We start from the raw sequence: 20845 nt of genomic DNA, 5'->3' as shown, positions 1-20845 counted from the left end.
ATAGTGTATTTCACTTTGGGGGATGTGTAGTTTATTTTAGCAATTTTGAGTTTTATGTCGTTATCCAAAAATCAGGGGGTTTCAGGACTCATATATACTGTAATGAGTAATCTCTGTAAAATTCCCTAGTGCTTTATCTTTAGTACTGTATCAGCCGCTAGGAGAGGTATCATAAGTAGCTCTAGGATTTCTCCATCCTACAGGGCAGCAGAGCTCAAAACACTGAAAGTGCAATCAGGGCAGCCATGGTGGGACATTGATGGAAGCCTGTTCTGTCAACAGAAGCAAACAGCAGTGTCTACACTGGCTCTTCGTCAACAATAAAGGCAGAGGAAAAGAAAAGTCTGTTAGGGGTGGAAGCTTTTTGTCATTGAAATTGAGTTTTTCCCAGCAAAATCACATTGCAGTATGTATGCTTTCACAGTTTTGACACCAAAACTTGGTAGTGTAGACAAAACCTTTCACAACGTGTGTTCAGCTCAATACCAGTCCAAAGGAGCACAGTGACATTGAAGTAGGATGCCTATTTAATATTTGTCTTTTAAATAAGCCGTTTCTCTGTGATAGGATTGGAAAAATAATTGTCTTTTGTATACGTCTCCTTCCATGGATAAACATTTGCGACGTTACTGTTTAGCTGTGATTGGGGTGGACAGGCAAACACGACTCCCTTGGTCTTGGGGAATGCTTTCTCCTACTCTCAGTAGGGATGTTAAATTTTAATTAATCAGTTAATTGAGCGGACGATGGAATTTCCTTCAACTATTCGATGAGTCACTATCCCTCTGCCTCTCTCTCTTTGAAATGTACAGGAGCCTCCCTTAGTGCTCTGCCTTTGAAATGTACAAGAGCTGCAGCAGCTCCTATACATTTCAAAAGGAAGGAGGCACAGCAGGAACCCACGCCAGAAGGGGACTAAAGCAGTCCCCGTGGGCACAGGTTCCCCTCTGTGCCTCTTCCTTTGAAATGACAAGAGCTGCAGGAGGCTCTTCTACATTCCAAAGGGAGAGGAGCAGTGGGACAAGTGCAAGCGGGAGTGTTTCAATCCCCGCTCGCGCCATTTCTCTGATGCTCCCTGCTTCCCTTGCCCCCATGGAGATGGTGCGGGGAGGGAAGGGGAAGGAGGGACCAGCTTTTAAGCCAGTTTCCCCCATTACCAGCTCGTGCTCCCCCTCCTTTCTGTCTCTCTCTGATAGAGGCAGCAAGGTGTGTGTGTGTGGGGGGGGTGGGAAGGGGGGAGAGAAGAAGCGACTAGTCGAGTTCCTACTTGACTACCCAATAAGTATTTGCTTATCAGCTAAGTCAACTAGTTGTTTACATTCCTAACCCTCAACCCCCATTTTTTGCTCTGCTGCTGAAGGGAATCATATCTCCACCCCATAGGTGGTCACTCCCTCCTGCCACCCTTCCCTAGAAGGCTACGTGTTGATCTAGGGGAAGTAGGGTGCCATTAATGACATCCACAGTGGAACCAAGCACCATAAAAGCAGAAAAAAGTAATTTGGAATGATTAATTGCTGTCTGAGCCTACAGCTATATGAAGAATTGCTAACTAAATTATAGAGACCACAACAGGGAGGGAAGGAGTGCAGCCTCCAAAGAACCATCCACACTGCTTTATGTGGAGCCACAAATGCATGTTTTCAGTGGGTGTAGATCAGGGGTGGGCAATAATTTTTGCCTGGGGGCCACTTCAAAATTTTTTGAAGTGGCCTCAGGCCACCCCAGAAGGGGAGGGGCTTAAATGGGAAAGGGTGGGGGAGCCCCTTTGCCCCCTCTTCCCACTAGGCACCCATGCCCTGGAAAAGAGTTGGCATGCTCCCCCATCCCCAGGCCAATCAGGGCCTGGGGTGGGGGAGCGCGGGAAGCCTCCTCCCGCCCTGTGAGGAGCATATGGCACTTTGAAGTGCTGCGGACTACTTGCAGAGCTGGGGCAGAGCAAAGGAAGCTTCACACAGCTCCCCTGCCACCAGGCCCGGGGAGCGTGCAAAGCCTCCTCCACTCCTCCCCGCCTCTCCCCTGCGAGTGTGGAGTGTGCGCGCTCCCTCGCCCCCAGGACAATTAAGGCCTGGGGGTGGGGGAACGTGTGAAGCCTTATCCACTCTGCCCCCGCCCTGCGAGCAGCACATGGAGCTTCAAAGTGCTGCGTGTTGCTTGCAGGGCAGGGGTAGAGCAGAGAAGGCTTCCAGCACTCCCCCACCCCTAGGTCCTAATTAGCTTGGGGACAGGGGAGCAGCAGGGCCTCTGTGGGCCGGATCCACCCGCTTGGCGGGCCAGATCCAGGCCATGAAGGCTCTTTTGCTCACCCCTGGTATAGATGTTATAGGGAAAACCTGCATGATTCAAGATCTACCCAACTGCTCTTCTCTGCCTCATGCCATGCCTGACTCATGTGGTGTACTCTCAGCTTGCTTTCAAAACTCCTTTATGGTTTATGTCAATGTTTAAAATCACTAACCCAGTTCAAGTCTATATTTAACTAACAGATTTACTCAACATTGCTCAGGTCTAACTCAAATAAGTTTGTTTTTTCTTCATTTAAACCATCGCTCTTGAGATGGGGGCTGGGTATGAGGGATGGACACAGACAAATGTACAAACTCTCTCAAATATATAGTAGATTGCAAATGTAGGGGAAAAATGAAACTATTAGAGAATAAGCAAAAGGATTTCAATATTGTTCTAAAGAAGTTTTTAGCTAATTAAATATTAAAAAGTTTTACATTATTTAAGAGAGAATAAAAAGCTAATAAATCAGAGTATCAAATAGTTCTACCCATATTCTCAGGGCATTTGTATCAATAATTTGGTGCAGAATAGTATACAGGACAACAGTAGGATTTCTTATGTTCAAGACTGTTGGAAATATTTCAGAATAACTTAAGATTGTTATGTTATTAAGGTATATTTTCCATTAGAGCCAAATCCTACTGTTCTCACACAGGTAACTTCCCACCTGAATTTATTGGGACCATGGACTGTGTAAGGATGGCAAACTACAGTAACTCCAGAAGCTCAGAATACTTTGAAAAATTTATCATTTTATTTGTACACTTAGAAAGTTGTACGTAGAAACTTATAATACAGTCCTGAAGTTGCTAGAAGAACTGCCAGGAGGAGGAGAAGGTATTATTTTATCAACCCATCATCAGGATTAGAGGAATAAACAAAACACAGGAAAAAATTAAAAAAAAAAAAGTTAAGGAACTCTTATCCCCCCCCACATACAAATTTTATAAATACAAAACAAATTCACAAATTACTTTGAATGCTAAATAAATATCTACTTAATAAACTCAGACTGAATACCTCCAGCCAGCACTGGCACAGTACTTTAAAGGATATGCAATTGTACTCATTCATGTGTAGTGTTGAAAAGGTGTACTCAGAATTTCAGACATTTACACAGTTTTTAACTGTGATACAGTAGAAGATTTTGAGTTGATAAAGTCCTCACAATACCACAGCTCCTAGAAAATCTAGAGGATAAAACAAGGTCATATGGTGCAGAAAAAATATTTCTGGAAGATATTTGGACACATGAATGTCTTAAAAATGTACAAAACCTCTGTAAACCAGTACTGTATCCAATAAATCTATCAAAGTTATCAGACACTGAATAAAACTGTAGCAAAGGTAATCTTTCCTACATTCTCCTGAGTGCTTAATATTAAATTGAGAATATAGTGCAGGCCACACTTCAAGGTGGTTAAACTGGTGTTATTGCTTTATACAGATACAATGACTGCATGATTTAATGTTTCATTTTCATGAATATAAAGGTTCCCTCAAAAATATCCTTTGGAAGGTAGAGGTTAAATTCTTGACTTCTTTGCAGCTGGGGCAGCATGGTCCACATTACCAGATGCAATAGGGAGTCCAAGCTTTTGAGCCTGAACGTGGAAAAAAGCCTGAAGTCTAATTCCAGCTTTTGCTTCACTTGTATTACGAGGGTTGTACTCAAAACAGTTCGAAAACATCAGTTCAATGTCTTCAATGAATTCAGCTGGTAAATAAAAATTAAAGAACTGAGTTTAGTGCATTTGCCAGGTTACCATAGATAACAGTAAGACAGTTGCTGACAGAGATCTTCATCAATAAATGGGGTGAACTTAGTGCATATGTATACTGACAAATTTACAACCCTCCAATTAGAGTCCTCTGTCTCAAACTTCAGTGGATGCTTTTCTGATATATCTCATGAAGTGCCACAACCCTGTTTAACAGGTAACTTCTCAAGCCTTAGAGATGGTAATTGACACGCCAATAGCATTCATTTTAGCTATACTTCACCCGCATTAGTAGTACAACTATTAACACAATGGCTACGCTGAAAAAGCATTCATACATTTCTCAGAATGTATTTGAAGAAATACCAGTTTTTCAAATCCTTCCCCTCCAGCTCTGCTTCTTTAAGAGGATGAGATCTCTAACTGTTCAGCTCAGATCACAAGATTATTTTAGTAAATAGTACTTACATGCTAACTTGTATTCACATTTATTCACCTTTTCACGGATTATATTTAAGGCAATAGGTTTTTTGATAATATCATAGTAGTCTGGTACCTGCCAAAAAAAAAAAAGTTCACTATGTATATTTTTACACTAGAAGATTTACCCGGCACTGCAGATACATAGGGGCACAGCCGAGGTGGGGGAAAAGGTGTGCTTGTCCCCCAGCTGGGAAGCAGACAGACACACAGACAGACACACAAATAGAAACTCTCAAATATATAGCAAATAGCTATCCCTTTCTCCACTCCTGCCCCATGCTGGCCCAATGGGGTTATACCTGTCCCCTTATTGCTTCCCCTCACTCCCACATTCTGCAATATAACTCCCTCCTGCCAGACCCCTACAGAGAAAGCTGCACATGTCCTCGGATTTTCTACTGTTAGAGCAGAAAGACTTGTAACAGAACAAGCCCCTTATTGACAACATGCATTTTCTGAAATTCAGCTGTTAGTTTCTTGACCTAATTTTAAAGATGTTCAAGCAAGAGACTACAAAATATAAAACAAATCAGAAACTTATTGACAGATGTGAAAGAAATTGAGCAAAGAACCCCAAACATAAATATCTGGCAGAGGAATTTTTAAAACAAAAGTAGTTTCATGTATAAGTAGAGCTGTTCTAACTTGTTACAATGCAAAAGTAATTTATAATATATAATATTCCATATTGTACAACACTATACTGGAATTCATATTGTATAATACTATACTAGACTGTAGAATCCCAAATATTGGAGATTTTTTAAAAAACAGCTTGGACAAACACTGGTATGATATGGTCCTCTTAATCCTGCCTCTGTGCAGGGGACCCCTTCTATGGTTCTAAGGTATCTTCAAACTAGGGATGTGAACAGGTAATGGTTAATTGATGCCCAGGCTCCTCCAACTCCAATAGACCCACTGTGTTGAGCACCAGGCAGCCAATACATGGCTAGCAGCTCTGTAGGTTGGGGGCTGCTCTAGCTGGGCTAGCGCTGTCACCTGCATGGGATCCCATTTAACGTTGAACCAGTTAACTCGGGTGGGGAACCTCAAGCCTGGGGCCAAATGCGGCCTGAATCCGGTTTCCAAGGCTTAGCATTGGGAAGCCCACACTGGTGCTCGAATCACCCACCCGCAGGACTGGAGCACACAAAATCCATTACCCTGGGCCACCTAGGGTCTGGTGTGCAAGGGCAACGTGAGGAGTGTCATTCTCCTCCTCAATTAAGAGCTTCTCACTCTTACTTGTGTGCAGCTCCCAACTGATTTTTCTGTGGGTCAGTGGCCCCGCTCCCCAACCCAAAAAAGGTTTCCCACCCCTGGGTTAATTGATTAAACAGCATTTTACATCCCTACTTCAAACTCTTCATTTTCACTCATAGAATACTAGGACTGGAAGGGACCTCGAGAGGTCATCGAATCCAGTCCTCTGCCCCCATGGCAGGACCAAGTACTGACTAGACCATCCCTGATAGACATTTATCTAACCTACTCTTAAATATCTCCAGAGATGGAGATTCCACAACCTCCCTGTGCAATTTATTCCAGTGTTTGACCACCCTGACAGTTAGGAAGTTTTTCCTAATGTCCAACCTAAACCTCCCTTGCTGAAGTTTAAGCCCATTGCTTCTCGTTCTATCCTCAGAGGCCAAGATGAACAAGTTTTCTCCCTCCTCCTCATGACACCCTTTTAGATACCTGAAAACCGCTATCATGTCCCCCCTCAATCTTCTGTTTTCTAAACTAAACAAACCCAATTCTTTCAGCCTTCCTTCATAGGTTATGTTCTCTAGACCTTTAATCATTCTTGTTGCTCTTCTCTGGGCCCTCTCCAATTTCTCCACATCTTCCTTGAAATGCAGTGCCCAGAACTGGACACAATACTCCAACTGAGGCCTAACCAGCGCAGAGTAGAGCGGAAGAATGACTTCTCGTGTCTTGCTTACAAAACATCTGTTAATGCATCCCAGAATCATGTTTGCTTTTTTTGCAACAGCATCACTGCTGACTCATATTCAGCTCGTGGTCCACTATAACCCCTAGATCCCTTTCTGCCGTACTCCTTCCTAGACAGTCGCTTCCCATTCTGTATGTGTGAAACTGATTGTTCCTTCCTAAGTGGAGCACTTTGCATTTGTCTTTATTAAACTTCATCCTGGTTACCTCAGACCATTTCTCCAATTCGTCCAGATCATTTTGAATTATGACCCTATCCTCCAAAGCAGTCGCAACCTCTTCCAGCTTGGTATCACCTGCAAACTTAATAAATGTACTTTCTATGCCAATATCTTAATCGTTAATGAAGATATTGAACAGAACCGGTCCCAAAACAGACCCCTGCAGAACCCCAATTGTTATACCTTTCCAGCAGGATTGAGAACCATTAATAACTACTCTCTGAGTACGGTTATCCAGCCAGCTATGCACTCACCTTCTAGTAGCCCCATCTAAGTTGTATTTGCCTAGTTTATTGATAAGAATATCATGCAAGACCATATCAAATGCCTTACTAAAGTTTAGGTGTACCATGTTCACTGCTTCTTCCTTATCCACAAGACTCGTTATCCTGTCAAAGAAAGCTATCAGATTGGTTTGACATGATTTGTTCTTTACAAATCCATGCTGGCTGTTTCCTATCACCTTAATACCTTCTAAGTATTTGCAGTATTTTGTTGTAGTATGGGTGGTTAAATGCTGGAATAAATTGCCTAGGGAGGTTGTGGAATCTCCATCACTGGAGATATTTAAGAGTTGGATAGCCATATATCAGGGATGATCTAGATGGTGCTTGGTCCTGCTGTGAGGGCAGGGGACTGGACTTGATGACCTCTTGAGGTCCCTTCCAATTCTAGTATTCTGTGATTTCCATCGACTCTGCCATTCTTGGAATGGACATCCTGTTATGCCCTGACATAGTCATGGCCAACAAGGAGCAGAAGTGGGTCGTCATAGTGGACTTAGTGCCATTTGAGACTAAGACCCTGGCCTTCCATAGGGTCTGGCCTGGGAAGGTGGAGAAATATATCCCATTGGCCAACACGAGAGTCCAGGGCTAAAAGGTCCAGATCCATGCCCTGATCATAGGACTCAAGTTACATTGCAAGAATTCTCTGAATCAGGCTTAGTGGTATTGCCCTCCTAGGTCTAGCTAATGAAGCAGAATCTGACAGTTAACATCATCCCCAAAATGTTGCTAAAATATATATGCACCTCAATTACCTGGACTTTGGAAACCAGTTTCATGAAAGGCCAGCTGTCATCATGTCGTACTAGTTCCACTACAAGTTGTTCAAAAGCTGATAGTTCATGAACTCCACCCTGACGACCCGAACTCCTCCTATTCAGTGAGGTTTGAGGAGACGAATCTGAAAAACAGATCACTGAACTTATAACAAAAAAAGCAAGAAAATGACACACCAATATTAAGTCTTTAACAAAACACAACAACATTGGATGTTTAACATACCTAATGTTTAACAGAGCTAATGGAATGTAGGGTAGTCAGGAAGGTACAAGATCAGGCAGGTCTCTCTTACAGTCTGGTCTGTTCAGCAAAGAGGTAGGAATTTTTTCCTGACGGAGTCCAATAACGTTTTAAATTCAGGTGTACTAGTAGCACATCTAAGTTTTATTTTGTCCAGATACTGTGAATAAGGTCTACAGGATGGGGTAAGTGGGGGTGGAAATCAATTTTGGCAAACAAGGAAGCAGAAATTCTTATGATTTAACTGCTTACTTTCCCTTTCCAGAGTATAAAGAAAAGAAATGGGGCTCTGCTTCACTTCTTTGGAGGAGTGGCAGATTAGAGCGATAAAAACCTGAAGCATTTAGAGGTTCTCTCTCTCTCACACACAGTATAGCTACTCACTCATTTTGGGAGTCAATGTGTGTGTCTGTTCACAACAAAAATAAACAGCAGGTTGATAGTGAAGGTTCTGTACATCATGTTGAAACATAAATGTAAGGCTGGAAGGGACCTTGAAAGGTCATTTAGCCCATCTTTCACGCTGAAGGAGGACCAATTTGCACCATTCCTGACTAACAGTTAGTTGTCTCACCTCTTCTTAAAAACCTCCAACGATGGGAATCTACAACCTTCCTTGGGATCCCAATTCCAGTACTTAACTATCCTTATAGATAGAAAGAATTTACTTATTTGTAGAACCAATTCACATCACCTTTTATGCTCCATGCTAGATGTAATCCATTTTGTGCCTTAGCCTGATTTTGTCCCTACATACTTTTGCTATTTTGTATTCCTTGGCAATTTTGTCCATTTCCCCCCATTTTGTAAGATTAAGTTTTGAATTTCAGGGCAATAAAGAGCTCTTTGTGGAATTGTACTGGCCTCTTACTATTCTTCCTATCTTCCTTTGCACTAGGATAGTTTGCTCATGTGCCTTTAATATTGTCTAAGAAAATGCCAACTCTCATTAACTCTTTTTTCCTATGGGACTTTACCTACCAGTTCTCTGAGCTGGTTCAAGTCTGCTTTTTTGAAATCCGATGTCCTTATTATGCTGCTTTCACTCTAGAGTAGAATATACATAGGAACCAGCTCTCGAAGGAGAAAAGGTTACTTGCAAGTAACTGGGGTTTCTTAGAGAAGTGTGGTGCCTGTGTTCTACAACATGCCCTCCTCCTCCTCTGATTGGCTCATGTGAAACTGAAGTACTTTGGGGGTGAATTTCAGAGAAAGTCATAAAGAGAACTGGTCATTATAGAACAGGGGTGGGCAAGAGACAGCTAGTGGACCGGATCCAGCCTGTCAAGCCACTGGACCCAGCCCACAGCTGCCTCGTCAGCACCCTTACTACAGAGCAGTGGCAGCTACTTTAAACAGCAGGCTCCTAATTACAGTGCAATCTGGGCAGGGAGGAGAAAGCTCTGTGTGTTGTTCCCACCCCCTAGCAAAATGACCTAGCTCCTACTGGCTAGTTTCCAGACAATAGGAGCTGAGAAATTTTGCTGAAGGCAGGGTCAGCAAATGAAGCCTCCTTAGTCCCTCCCTCCCTGTGCTGAAGCAGAGCAGCCCACCCAGAACAAAAGCAGGGAGTCTGCAGAGCTGCTGGCTAGAAGCTGCCTGGGTAAGCACCTCCCAGCCAGGCCCTTCCTCTGGTACCCCACCCCCTTTCTCCTCCCAACTCCCTACTCCAGGCCACCACCTAAACCATCTACATCCTCTTCCCCTCCTTCTCCCAGGTCACAATTCCCTCCCAGACCCAGCATCCTCTCCTATACTCTTCCCCCAAGCCAAAACCCTGTCCTGTACCCATAACCCCTCCTAGACCCTGCACTCCAAGTCCTGCCCCAGATCATAACCCTCTCCTTCACCCAAACGCCCTCTCAGATTCCACACTCCCCTCTACACCCCACCCACCATCCCAGACCCCACACTCCCTCCACAAAGTGCAGCCCAAGTGCAGGGCTTGGAGTGGCCCTCATTAAAAATTATTGCCCAGCCCTGGTACAGAATATAGTGTCTAGCAGATCAGTCATTAGAGCTCCTAGCTAACACCCATGCTTCTGGCTCAAGTGATGCCCATAAGGAATACCCATAAGGAATGCAGCTTCCATTGATAAATTTGACATGATAGCTTATGGTGCTAAAGGAAGTTCAGTGAGTATTGAAAGCACAAGATTTTAGTTCCATTGAGGAGTAGGAAACTTTTGATTAGGTCCTTTAAGAATCTGGAAGTCAATCATGGAGTAAAAACTGAAAACCATCAGCGGGTAGATAGTATGCACTTATTGTTGCCAGGTCGACTCTTCTAGAACGGAGAGGAAGCCAATTGTTTTGAGAGAAAGAAGGTAGTCCAAAACGAAAGGAATATCTTCTGACTCAAGTGATACATGCTTCTCTGTGCCAAGATGGAAAAATGTTTCAAATTTGTCTGAACAGCATTTTCTAAGGAATCCTTTCTGCTGTTAAGGATCATTTATAGATCTTCAGAGCAGTAATATGCCAAAAATCAATCCACTAATTAGGCAAAACACTTCAGGATTGAAATGCTTGATCCTTTCTTTCTAGACCAAGAAATCAGAAAAGGAAGAACTAGATGGTGATCAGAGAACAAGATGACACCAAAACTGTCTGGGTCATCTGTGGGGTAATGAGGATGACTTATGCCCTGTAATAATGAATTTTCTGTAAAACCTGAGGTAGTAGCAACAAGGGAGGGAAAAAAGTATTACCTTGAGAGCCTAGTTCTAGCATTCTAGAGTTCCAAATATATGTTGCATTTCTTTTTGTTTAGAGGTGAATAGATCCTAGTTGTGGTCTCCATTGAGTGAAGACGCTATTTATAGTGGAATCATGCAATTTCCACTCACAATTGATGATGAAATGCCTGCTGAAGATGCCTGCAAACCCATTCTGAGTTCCTGAAATATAAGCTGCTAACAGGGTGATTCAATTCTTGATACACCAACTCCACAGTGTGACTGCTTCTATATAACCAGAGAACTGTTTGTGGATATAAAAGACAGTTGTCATGACAATCAGAAAATGATGGGATTGTAAAAGTTGGAGAAAAATCTTGCAAGCTTCTCAGACTGCCGGCATTCCAGTTGTTGATGTGCATCCTGATCTCGTGAGACATCCAATTGCTCTGCACCATGTGACTGTCCATGTGGACTCTCCAGACAAATAGAGGTTTTTATAAACCATAAGGTAAGAAAGGGAAGCCCACAAATGCTTGATAGGAATCCTTCCACTGCATCAGGGAAGATGTTATTTTGGAAAGAATTGTTACCATGATATTCATGCTGTGTTTGGTTGGCAAATTATGACACTGATAGACCAGGTGTCAGTTCATGCCAGAGCCCAAGGCCAATTCATTTGTATATTAGCATAGATTAAAGTGATTGTTAAAAGTACACTTTTGCTGTTTAAAGTGGGATGTTATTTGCATTGCTTTCATTTGTATTCCCTTATCACGTAAGAAACATTTACATTCTGTATAGGATGCAACTAAATAACCTATCAAAATGATAAAGGAGCCTTGCAGAGTGTAAATGAACACATATGCTCATTTCAAAGCAAGCAGTCTTTGTATGTGATGATTGGAGGTCAAAGGCCTAAAACATATTTCTCATTCTGTGTCAAAGGAAAAGTCCACCTGGTTAGTGACATTCTCAGCTTATTTTTGGTATGAAGATGCTGTAAGTAATGCTACATTTTAGTCACAGGTATTTTTAGTAAGTGTCATGGACAGGTCATTTGGGATTATGAACTGTGACTGTGGTTTTTTTATTATTTTTAATATGCTTTAACCTCCCAATATAGCTTACAGTACTTCCTTTTCTTAGCTAATAAACTTTTAGTTATTTTACCATAGAGTTGGCTACTTGCATTGCTTTGGGGTAAGATTTAGCATACTAATTGATCTGGAGTAAGTGACTGGTCTCTCAGGACTGGAAGCAACTTAAAAAGCAATGTAATTTTTGGAATAAGTAAACATTCTATCACAAAGTCTAGTTTGCCTGTGTGGCAAGATAGACTGAAGTCTAAGGGAACTGTCCTTCACAAGAGCTGCAAATCACTTTGTTTTTCCAGGGATGGGATTATTGATGCCAGAATGGCCATGTGATATCTCAGTTTATGAATAAAGCAATCTGGAGATTAGCATAACCAGGAGGGCTGACAGCACCTGGGGACTAAGGGGTTAACTATGTCTCCTGTCCCTAGCCAGGTATCTGGTCAGCCAATAGCAATGCAGGTAAGGGATTTCAAATGGGGATAAAGGAATTTTTATCTTTTCCCTCCTTTGTCTGAGTCAGAGCTGTTTTCTTCCAAGTAACAGGGAGATGGGAGGCCGTCCCCCCCTCCCCCCCCCAAAAGTGTCTTTTCACAGGCTACGTCTACACTGGCCCCAAATTCCGGAAAAGTCATGCAAAGCAGGTAAGTCAGAATAGGGAAATCCACGGGGGATTTAAATATCCCCCGCGGATTTAAATAAACATGTCCGCTGCTTTTTTTCCGGCTTGGGGAAAGTAAGGAATAAGAGATCCTCCGGAAAAGGGCTTTATTCCGGAGGATCGCGCCAGTCTAGACGCTTTTTTCCGGCTTTTCCCCAAGCCGGAAAAAAAGCGGCGGACATGTTTATTTAAATCCGCGGGGGATATTTAAATCCCCCGCGGATTTCCCTATTCTGACTTACCTGATTTGCATGACTTTTCCGGAATTTGGGGCCAGTGTAGACGTAGCCACAAGGTGTAAATAGGGCAAAGTTTAGTTAACCTGTTCGGCTTTATTGTTTTCTGGTTTGGGGACTTGGAACTGATGTCTTTGGTGTTAAAAGTGGTTTTTTTTCCTCTATTGTAATGAAGTTTTCTAACCCAGGGAATTTTCTCTGAGTATATCAGTTGGTGGCTCTTACCATCTAGCCACCTCAACTATGCTTGCAACAGTAGTTTTGTTAATAAAAGTTTGTTTTCTTTTTTCTAATCAACCTGGTATTGGTTCATTTTGGTGTCCTAGTTTTACCTTAGGGATGAGATTTCCCAAGTGATCGTTTCCCTGATTTTTCATGGAATTACCTGGGTGGTGGCAGCGGATATTCCTCAAAGTCTGGGTATTAGGATTTTGGGGGGACGTTTTTGTACCAAAGCCTGTAGATAAGGTTTTGGGGTGCTTCTGTGGGCCCCCACTTCTGCATTTGTCATGCCAGAGAGGGGAACAGCCTTGACAGAGATAATGGAGCTTGAGGACAGGTCTCCAACCTCCCATCTTTTAGGATCTACATAGAGTAAAAAGCTGTCCATTGGTGTTAAAGTAGTATGTGGTTTATTGCTTCAGTAGAGAAGTTTCCACTCTTTTTGCTAGAGAGCTCCCTTGTGAGAATGGTCCCAAAAGAGGAACAAAGATGGGGATTTTGGAGGAGGTAGGGACGTAAACTCTATTGTATATTTGTAATGGAAGATATAAAATATCCACTTGACTGTTATGGCAATACAGTTGTGGAAACAGTGTTAAATAAATGACCACTGAAAAGTATGTGGGGGTAAGGCAATAGTGGAATCATAAATGGTGTACAACTCTTGAGCTCCCGTCAAAAATATCTTTTCACCAAGGAATGGGAATGAGTAGTGCTGTAGGCAGGAGCGGTACAAGGAAAGAAAAATTCTGTACTCTTTGCCTCTTACAAGGATAGTACTAGGGATGCGACTGACTAGTCAACTATCCAATAAGCAAATATTTATCGGATAGTCGAGCTGAATAGCTGATTCCCCCCGTTGCTGCCTCTATCAGAAAGAGGCAGCCAGAGGGAGGGAGGGGGTACTTCAAAGCAGCAGCGCTGTATGTAGTCTGAGGCGAGACCCTAGGCTCCATGTGGTGCTGCCACTTTGAAACACCACGTGCAGCCTAACGCTGGGCTCCTTGCGGCGTTTCAAAGCGGCAGCACTGCACAGAACCCAGGGTCAGCAGGGGAGTCCCCAGCTGACCCTGGGCTTCATGTGGTGTTGCCACTTTGAAATGCCATAGGAAGCATGGGGCCAGTGGGGGACTGCCCCGCTGCCCCTGTGCTCGCCACAGTGCTTTCGCCTTTGAAGTGTAGCAACAGCCCTAGGCTGACACTCACCTGGCTGACAAAACTGCCACCAGGAAGATTACCTTCCACAATATGTGGAAAAAGGGACAAGAGGCCCAAGGGCTCAAAGGGGAGACCTGTGAGTTTAAAGAGGACCAGAATAAAGGTCCCATTGAGGGACAAGATCCTTCATGAGTGGATATAGCCTTCTGAAACTCTTCAGGAACCAGATAGACAACTCATGCGAGAACACCAGTCTACCTTGCTCGGTGGATGAAAAGCTGAGATGGCAGCTAGATGGACACTGATGGAGGAAAGCACCAAGCCCTGCTTCTTTGATATGAGCAGGTAAAACTGGATGACCTATATAGATGAACATGTTGGGGAATATGTTACGCTCAGAAATCCAGTGGGAGAACCTCTTTCATTTTACCAGATAAGTCATTCCAGTGGGGGGTTTCCTACTCTCCAAAAGAACTTGCTGCACCTCTCTGGAGTAGGCTTGCTTCTCCAGATTCAACCATGAAGTATCCACACCATGAGACTGAAGGAGGCAAGGCTGGGGTGCAGAAGGCAACCATGGTCTTGAAAGAGGTAGTTTAGGTAAAGGCCTAGGATCTTAAGTATGGTGTGTGAGTCCTTAAAGCTATGCAATTTATCCTCTGTTTTTCCTCCAAAACAGAGCCAGGCAATCAAAAGGTCTTCCATAGCATTATACCAGATTGCTGAAACCTGTTTATTTAATCCATTTTCTGCAATACGGTGTGCACATTTAATTGTAAGCATTGATCACAATTGCAGTTTTGCTTTTGCTCTTTTATAATGGATTCTTGGCTCTGTTTGAATCAGTACCTTACAGTTTAATATTTAGTGAGGGTTGCATGTTTTTGATTTGGGTTTTTTATACGTATGTATGTGGCATAGACTACTAGAGACAAGAAGAGGGGTACAATCAAATACGTTTTAGAACCAGTGACCTACATAACAACATACAAGGAATCCAGACATCTGACTTGTGAAAATCCTTTTCCCAACCTCCACTAGTCTTCATTTCAGAATAGCAAACCAACATGTAATGTTTGCTAAATATGACTCTCTCATTCTGAATTCAGACTCTCAGCAGAACAGAGCTCATTTCCAGGATGTGGTAGAAGAGGGTAAGCTGGTGCAGCAGACTGACCATTATGATGCACTATAAGTAAGGTTACAATTCTGTCATGGAATTCATGTTTGTTTGTTTCAGCAGGCTGAGCCCTAGGTGTCAGAGCTCCAGCTTCTGTCAGTTACATGCAACTCTCAGTAAATATTAAAAATTGTAAGGCCCTGATCTAAAAAGAGCCAAGAATCCATTATAAAAGAGCAAAAGCAAAACTGTGATTGTGATCAATGCTTACAATTAAATGTGTACATTGTGTTGTAGAAAATGGGATTATGTACAGATTGCAACAACTTGGTATAACACTATGGAAGCTTATCAGAAACCCATCAAAATACATAACATCATCTACATATCATCTAGAGCGGAAGTCCCCAAACTGCAGGGCACATCTTTGAAGGGGGGGGGGGGGGGAGGAGGGAATGTTCAGTGGGGGGGGGGGGGGGAAGGGAAGAGTGAGAAGGGCAGGCCAGTCCTGCTCCACTCTCAGCTATGCTTCAGCTCTTCCCCCAGTTGTGGCCCCACACCACGCTCTGCTTCCAGCCTTGGCCCCTAACTGTGGCCCAGCAGTGACTCTGGACTGCGGCTCCTTTCTCAGTCCTAGGAGAAAAGGGACGTGGCCCTGAAAAGTTTGAGGATCACTGATCTGGAGTCAAATGCAGTGCCATCTGAGGACCTGATATGTCTGGAGGAATCAGCTTTGTTCATTATTTATTCATTTGGGTAAAATGGGTATTGCACAGTAATTTCTTCCTACTAAAGCTTCTCGTGCACCCACAGAATATATTTCACCCTCCAGTTTGAGAACCTCTACTTTACATCAGTACTCCAGTCATGAGATTTATCTCATCAAGTCTCTGTAATGCAGGTTACATTATGATTTTGTTTATGTATGAAGCTTTCAGTTCTTTCTATATTCTCCATACTTATTTTTGTATACATACATACATACATACATACATAATGTCAAAATTCCTCCTCTATTTTCCCTCTTATTGAGGCCATGAATCTATTACAATTTTCCATCCACACTCCCAACTTCCACCATCTGTCAAGGTCACCTTTCATACTTACCTATGGGGTTGCATCACTCTGCCTCCTTTGAAACCAAGTTTAAAGCCTGTTTACTATGGAAGGGCACGTCTAAACTACATTCCTCTTTCAAAAGAGGAATGTAAATAAGGCAAATCAAAAGTGCAAATGAAGCACGGATTTAAATATCCCATACTTTGTTTGCATATTCGTGTCTGAGCGCTTTTTTGAAAAAGGGTTTTTCGAAAGTGTAAGCGCAGTCTAGGCGCGGTTCTTTTGGGGAAAAAAGAAAAAAAAAAGCTTTTTCGAAAGAACCTGTATTCCTGAAAAAATGAAGAGTATGGGTTTTCGAAAAAGGTTCCCCCTCCCCCCCAAAGAACCACAAAGAACCACGCCTGGACTGCGCTTTCACTTTCAAAAAACCCCTTTTTCAAAAAAAAGGACTTGGACGCAAATATGTAAATGAAGTGTGGGATATTTAAATCTGTGCTTCATTTGCACTTTCGATTTGCCTTATTTACATTCCTCTTTTGAAAGAGTAATGTAGTCTAGACATAGCTGAAGTGAGTAAGCATGTCAAGATGCTTTTCCCCTTCTTCAGCAGATGAAGAAACTGGGGAAGGAAGACCGCAATAAGGATGTTAAGAGGCAGGTAACTGTGTCAACTACAAGATTACCCAATTGGTACTGACTACATGATTAGTTGATAAGGGAAGGTGCTCAGGAGCTACCCCCGCTGCAGCTCTGCAGTTTAACTGTAGTAAGAGCTGGGCACACAAGCAGTCCAGCTCCTACTACATTTAAACTGCAGTCGCAATGCGGGTAGCTCCTGGACCCAATGTGAGCTGGGACTGAGCCAGGCTTGCTTTTAAGTAATCTCCCCCCAGCACTGGCTTCTGCTTCCCCCCCTTGCTGCCTCTGATATAGAGGCAGCAAAGCGGGGGGGGGGAGGGGGGGAGAGAGGATTAAGGTGAGTAGTCAACTCGACTCCCATTTTATATCCCTAGACTGCAATGGACCTTAACAGCATTCCACCATGGTCAAAGAAGCCAAAATCCTCCTGTCAACACAATCTGTGCACCAAGATTTCTCCAGGATCCATTCATCCCTGCCCAAAACTCTATACTGAAGCAGCAGGACTGATGAGAATACCACTTTCACCCTCATTCCCAGAGTTGTAATCACTGTTGATTTGCACAAGGTCATACCTGGCAACATGATCACCAGCTTTCATTTTGGGACACCCAGTTTCAATACAGTAGCCCCAAAACAGAATTCACACAGTTTGGTTCAATCCCATCTGTATATCCAGGCCATGTATCTGAACTGTGGTACAGCCTTGTTGAAGTACAGTACGAACTCAGTACAGTGACCTAATGAAGACCACTTTTAGGATAAAAGAGGAATCTAGCAAGACCTGTATAAAATATACCTTTTAAAATGTGTGTATAAGAAAATAGTCTTAAAAAACCCAAACAACAGCTCAATGTACTACTACAGCAGAGTTCTGTCTTACTTTGTGAGCTACCATTTTTTCCATCCTACAAATAAAACTAATTCAGAGAACACTTACTCTTGCTGATCAGGAAAGACTTGCAAGAGTATTGGCAACTGTTAGCTACAGGATAAGCAGAGATGCCTAACGATGGTGATTTGAAATGGTACAAAATGCAACACAACAGATTATCATTTTTTAATCTCACACTGCAGTACTCTTTTGCTAATGTGCAGTGTTCTGTGACATATTAGGTATTTTGTGGCACTGTGGCTTTCCAAATATTGTCTCACTGAGAGTTTTGGATTATATCTCCAAATACTATCTTACATTTTTCTAGGCTGAATTTCTTTATTTGTTACCCATATTCCGAACTTTATTTTCCCACTATTTCTGTCCTCTACTGTTTAGCTCAGGCATGTCCAAAGTCCGGCCCGCGGGCCAATTGCGGCCCGTGTTCCGGTTTAATACAGCCCCACAGGTAATTTGGCAATATCTATCTTTTATGGCCCCCAATGAATCCATATGTATTGAGATGAATACATTGTAAAATCTCAGTTAATGTCATTTGGTCTAAATCAGTTATAAATATATTTGGACACAACATGTATACTTGGTGTTATGTTCCTGTTCATATTTTTTGAACTTAAAAGTTGACAGACAACCTTTATTACCAATAATATGTAATGTACTTTACAATGTTCCTGACATATATTTCAGCTTCTTGGATTTTTTTTTCATCTGGCCTTCAGATATGAAAGGCAGAGTGATTTAACACCTGTTTAGATTTGTCATCCATATGACGAAATGAAAAGTATGCTGTTTGCAATAAACTTTGCATAAAATAGTTAATTTGCATTTAATTTTAATGGTTCAAAGAATGTCAGGCAAAATGGTCGGCCCTCACGCATGTTCACTTCATCAAATCTGGCCCTCTTTAAAAAAAGTTTGGACACCCCTGGTTTAGCTCATTAATAAAGCAAATCCTGGGGATATCAATGTGTAGATGACTACACAATTAACTGATAAGCCTGATCCCCCCCCGCCCCCCCATCCCCTTGCTACCTCTGTGTCAGCTTTAAGCCAGCTCCCCAAGGGCACCAGATCTGCCTGCTTCCCCTTGATAGAGAGGCAGCAGCATGGTGAGTGAGGGGGGCAGGTGGGAACTGATACATGCAGGAAGTAGCTTTTAAGTTGGCTCTCTGCACATGCTGGCTCCGCAGACCTGCCTCCCCCTGTCTCCTCCCCTCCCCACTGCCTCTCTTGCAGGTGAATGGGCAGAATGCAGGAGCCAGTGCTGGGGGGAGCCGCTGCAGACTTTATCAGAGGCAGCAGGGCAGGGGAGAGATGGTAATGGAGGCTTTGAGAGCTCAGACCTGCCATGGATAGAGGCTGCTTCATGGCAGCCTCCCCAACACTCGCCTGCCCCCCCTTCTGATAGAGAGGCAGCAGCATGGGGTGGTAGGGGCTCCCTGGGAGTGGGGCCAAGAGTGCACTAGCTGCTGGCTCTACCTCCGGAGACTATTGAATAACCTTATAACCACTAAAATCTGATGAGGTTACAAGACTATTCAATTGCAGATTATCTAACATCCCCAGCAAATCTTAATAATAAAGATTTAAACACTTCCTTTTTTGTAACTATGTATGGAATACACACATGAGAAGTCTATGATTACTTTCAGATTTATAGTTTACTAACTAGAAAGCCTCCCCCCCCATTATGTGAACACACTAAATTAGCACTTGTATTGTGGCTCTGATCACTCATTTTGATAGGTTAATTCAAAGTATGTAAGGATTAGTGGGAGGAACTTGATGTGGCAACAGATTAATTTTCAATGGAACTATCTTGTTGTAGATCATAATTTTTTTCCATATAGCCACTTGTCGACAAGTACCTTAAATGCCCTAATCTTTCCCCTCTCCACCATCCAAATGTTTTAGCAAGGAAGTAGCTTTAACTTTGTCCTAGGAAAGCTTTTCTAACCTGTGGATTGTCGTTTCCTGCCTCTTCTTTTAGATTCATTATCCTGAAGAGAAAACTTCTGCGTAGAAAATGGAGATCTTCTAACCCGTTCACGTGAGTCTGTGGTAGCAACAATTCTAAAGCCAAGAGAAGGACTGTTTTCTGGTGTACTATCAGTAGTATTCTTTCCTCTACGCCGTCGTCGAGGACTGAGTAATTCCACAAATACATCTGCTTGTAACGAGGCTTGACTCTGACGAGTAGTACGGCTGTTCAGTCTTAAAGAAGGTTTTGTTACTGATGGAGGGGCTGACTTTATCTTTCTTATTCCCCTTCCAGTAACTTTAGACGAAGACTCATTTTGCTTAGGTGTATTATGCTGACTCCGAGAAGCGTATCTTCCACTGGTCTGACGCTGGCTGCTCTGACTTGAAAAGGGGTTGTTAAGTTTAGCTGCTCTCATTTTTAACGGAAGTTTGACTTGTGGTCTTCCTTGTTTTGATAGGCTGCAAAAGAGTAAGTACATAGCAGTATTGTACAAATCACTCCTCCTAGCTATCTAGACTTCTACCCCCTCTTTTCCTCAAGGTTTCTCATTCAGTACCTAATTTCTGTTTGATAAAATAGAAAGTTGTCTTTTACTGAAGATGACATCCAACTAGCCCTCTTAAATACAGTACTGCTCTGTGGAGTTGTCTAAAATCAAATACTTTGTGCAGCATTAAGTAAAAAGAGGTTCTGAAAATCCTAGTCGGTATAACAGCTTGACATTAGAAATATGCTGTCTGAAAAGACCCCTGCATTCTATTCTTTAAATTAGATCCTTGTAAAGAGTCATGGCTAGTTATATGCAGGAAACCTCATCACAAATATAATTTACGTTGCAGAGATGGCAGGTTCTAAAATGAAGTCCTGTCCAGTCCTTGAGGCTGCAAAATAATGCCAAAATGCCCTCACATGGAAAGATCAAGGTTAGAGAAGGGAGGTCCAAGGGACATTATCAGTGGCAGTTGATAGTCCCATGGCAATGTATAGTCTCTCAAATCCTGACTTTTTGGGACAGGACTCCTCTAATTCACACTCATCTACTAATAACTATGGAGAAGTGTTCCCTGGGACACAAGCTCCCTGTAAAATGCATTCTTGATTTGTGGAAAAAAATGT

The 20845-nt window shown here is 42.7% G+C and overlaps 1 protein-coding gene across 10 annotated transcripts in view; it reads right to left on the bottom strand.

The window, feature by feature from the left end:
- Positions 1–3021: 3021 nt before the first annotated feature.
- The window catches only part of BAZ1A (bromodomain adjacent to zinc finger domain 1A), a 103609-nt gene continuing 85785 nt past the window's right edge, over positions 3022–20845 (bottom strand). For 7 of the 10 annotated variants that reach the window (XM_025181948.2, XM_075926937.1, XM_075926938.1 and 4 more), the window contains 4 exons: positions 19703–20187; positions 7707–7861; positions 4479–4566; positions 3022–4006 (listed from right to left, as the gene is read on the bottom strand). In XM_025181948.2, coding sequence (XP_025037733.2) covers positions 3816–4006; positions 4479–4566; positions 7707–7861; positions 19703–20187 — 919 coding nt within the window. In that variant the 3' untranslated portion in view covers positions 3022–3815. The remainder of the gene's footprint in view (positions 4007–4478; positions 4567–7706; positions 7862–19702; positions 20188–20845) is intronic. The other 3 variants (XM_025181949.2, XM_025181951.2, XM_025181954.2) reach the window with 1 other exon arrangement.

The sequence above is a fragment of the Pelodiscus sinensis genome, chromosome 4 (assembly GCF_049634645.1).
Source record: "Pelodiscus sinensis isolate JC-2024 chromosome 4, ASM4963464v1, whole genome shotgun sequence".
NCBI lineage: Eukaryota > Metazoa > Chordata > Testudines > Trionychidae > Pelodiscus > Pelodiscus sinensis.
The sequence above is the reverse complement of the archived record's forward strand: the minus strand, read 5'-3'. Positions and strand labels throughout refer to the sequence as shown.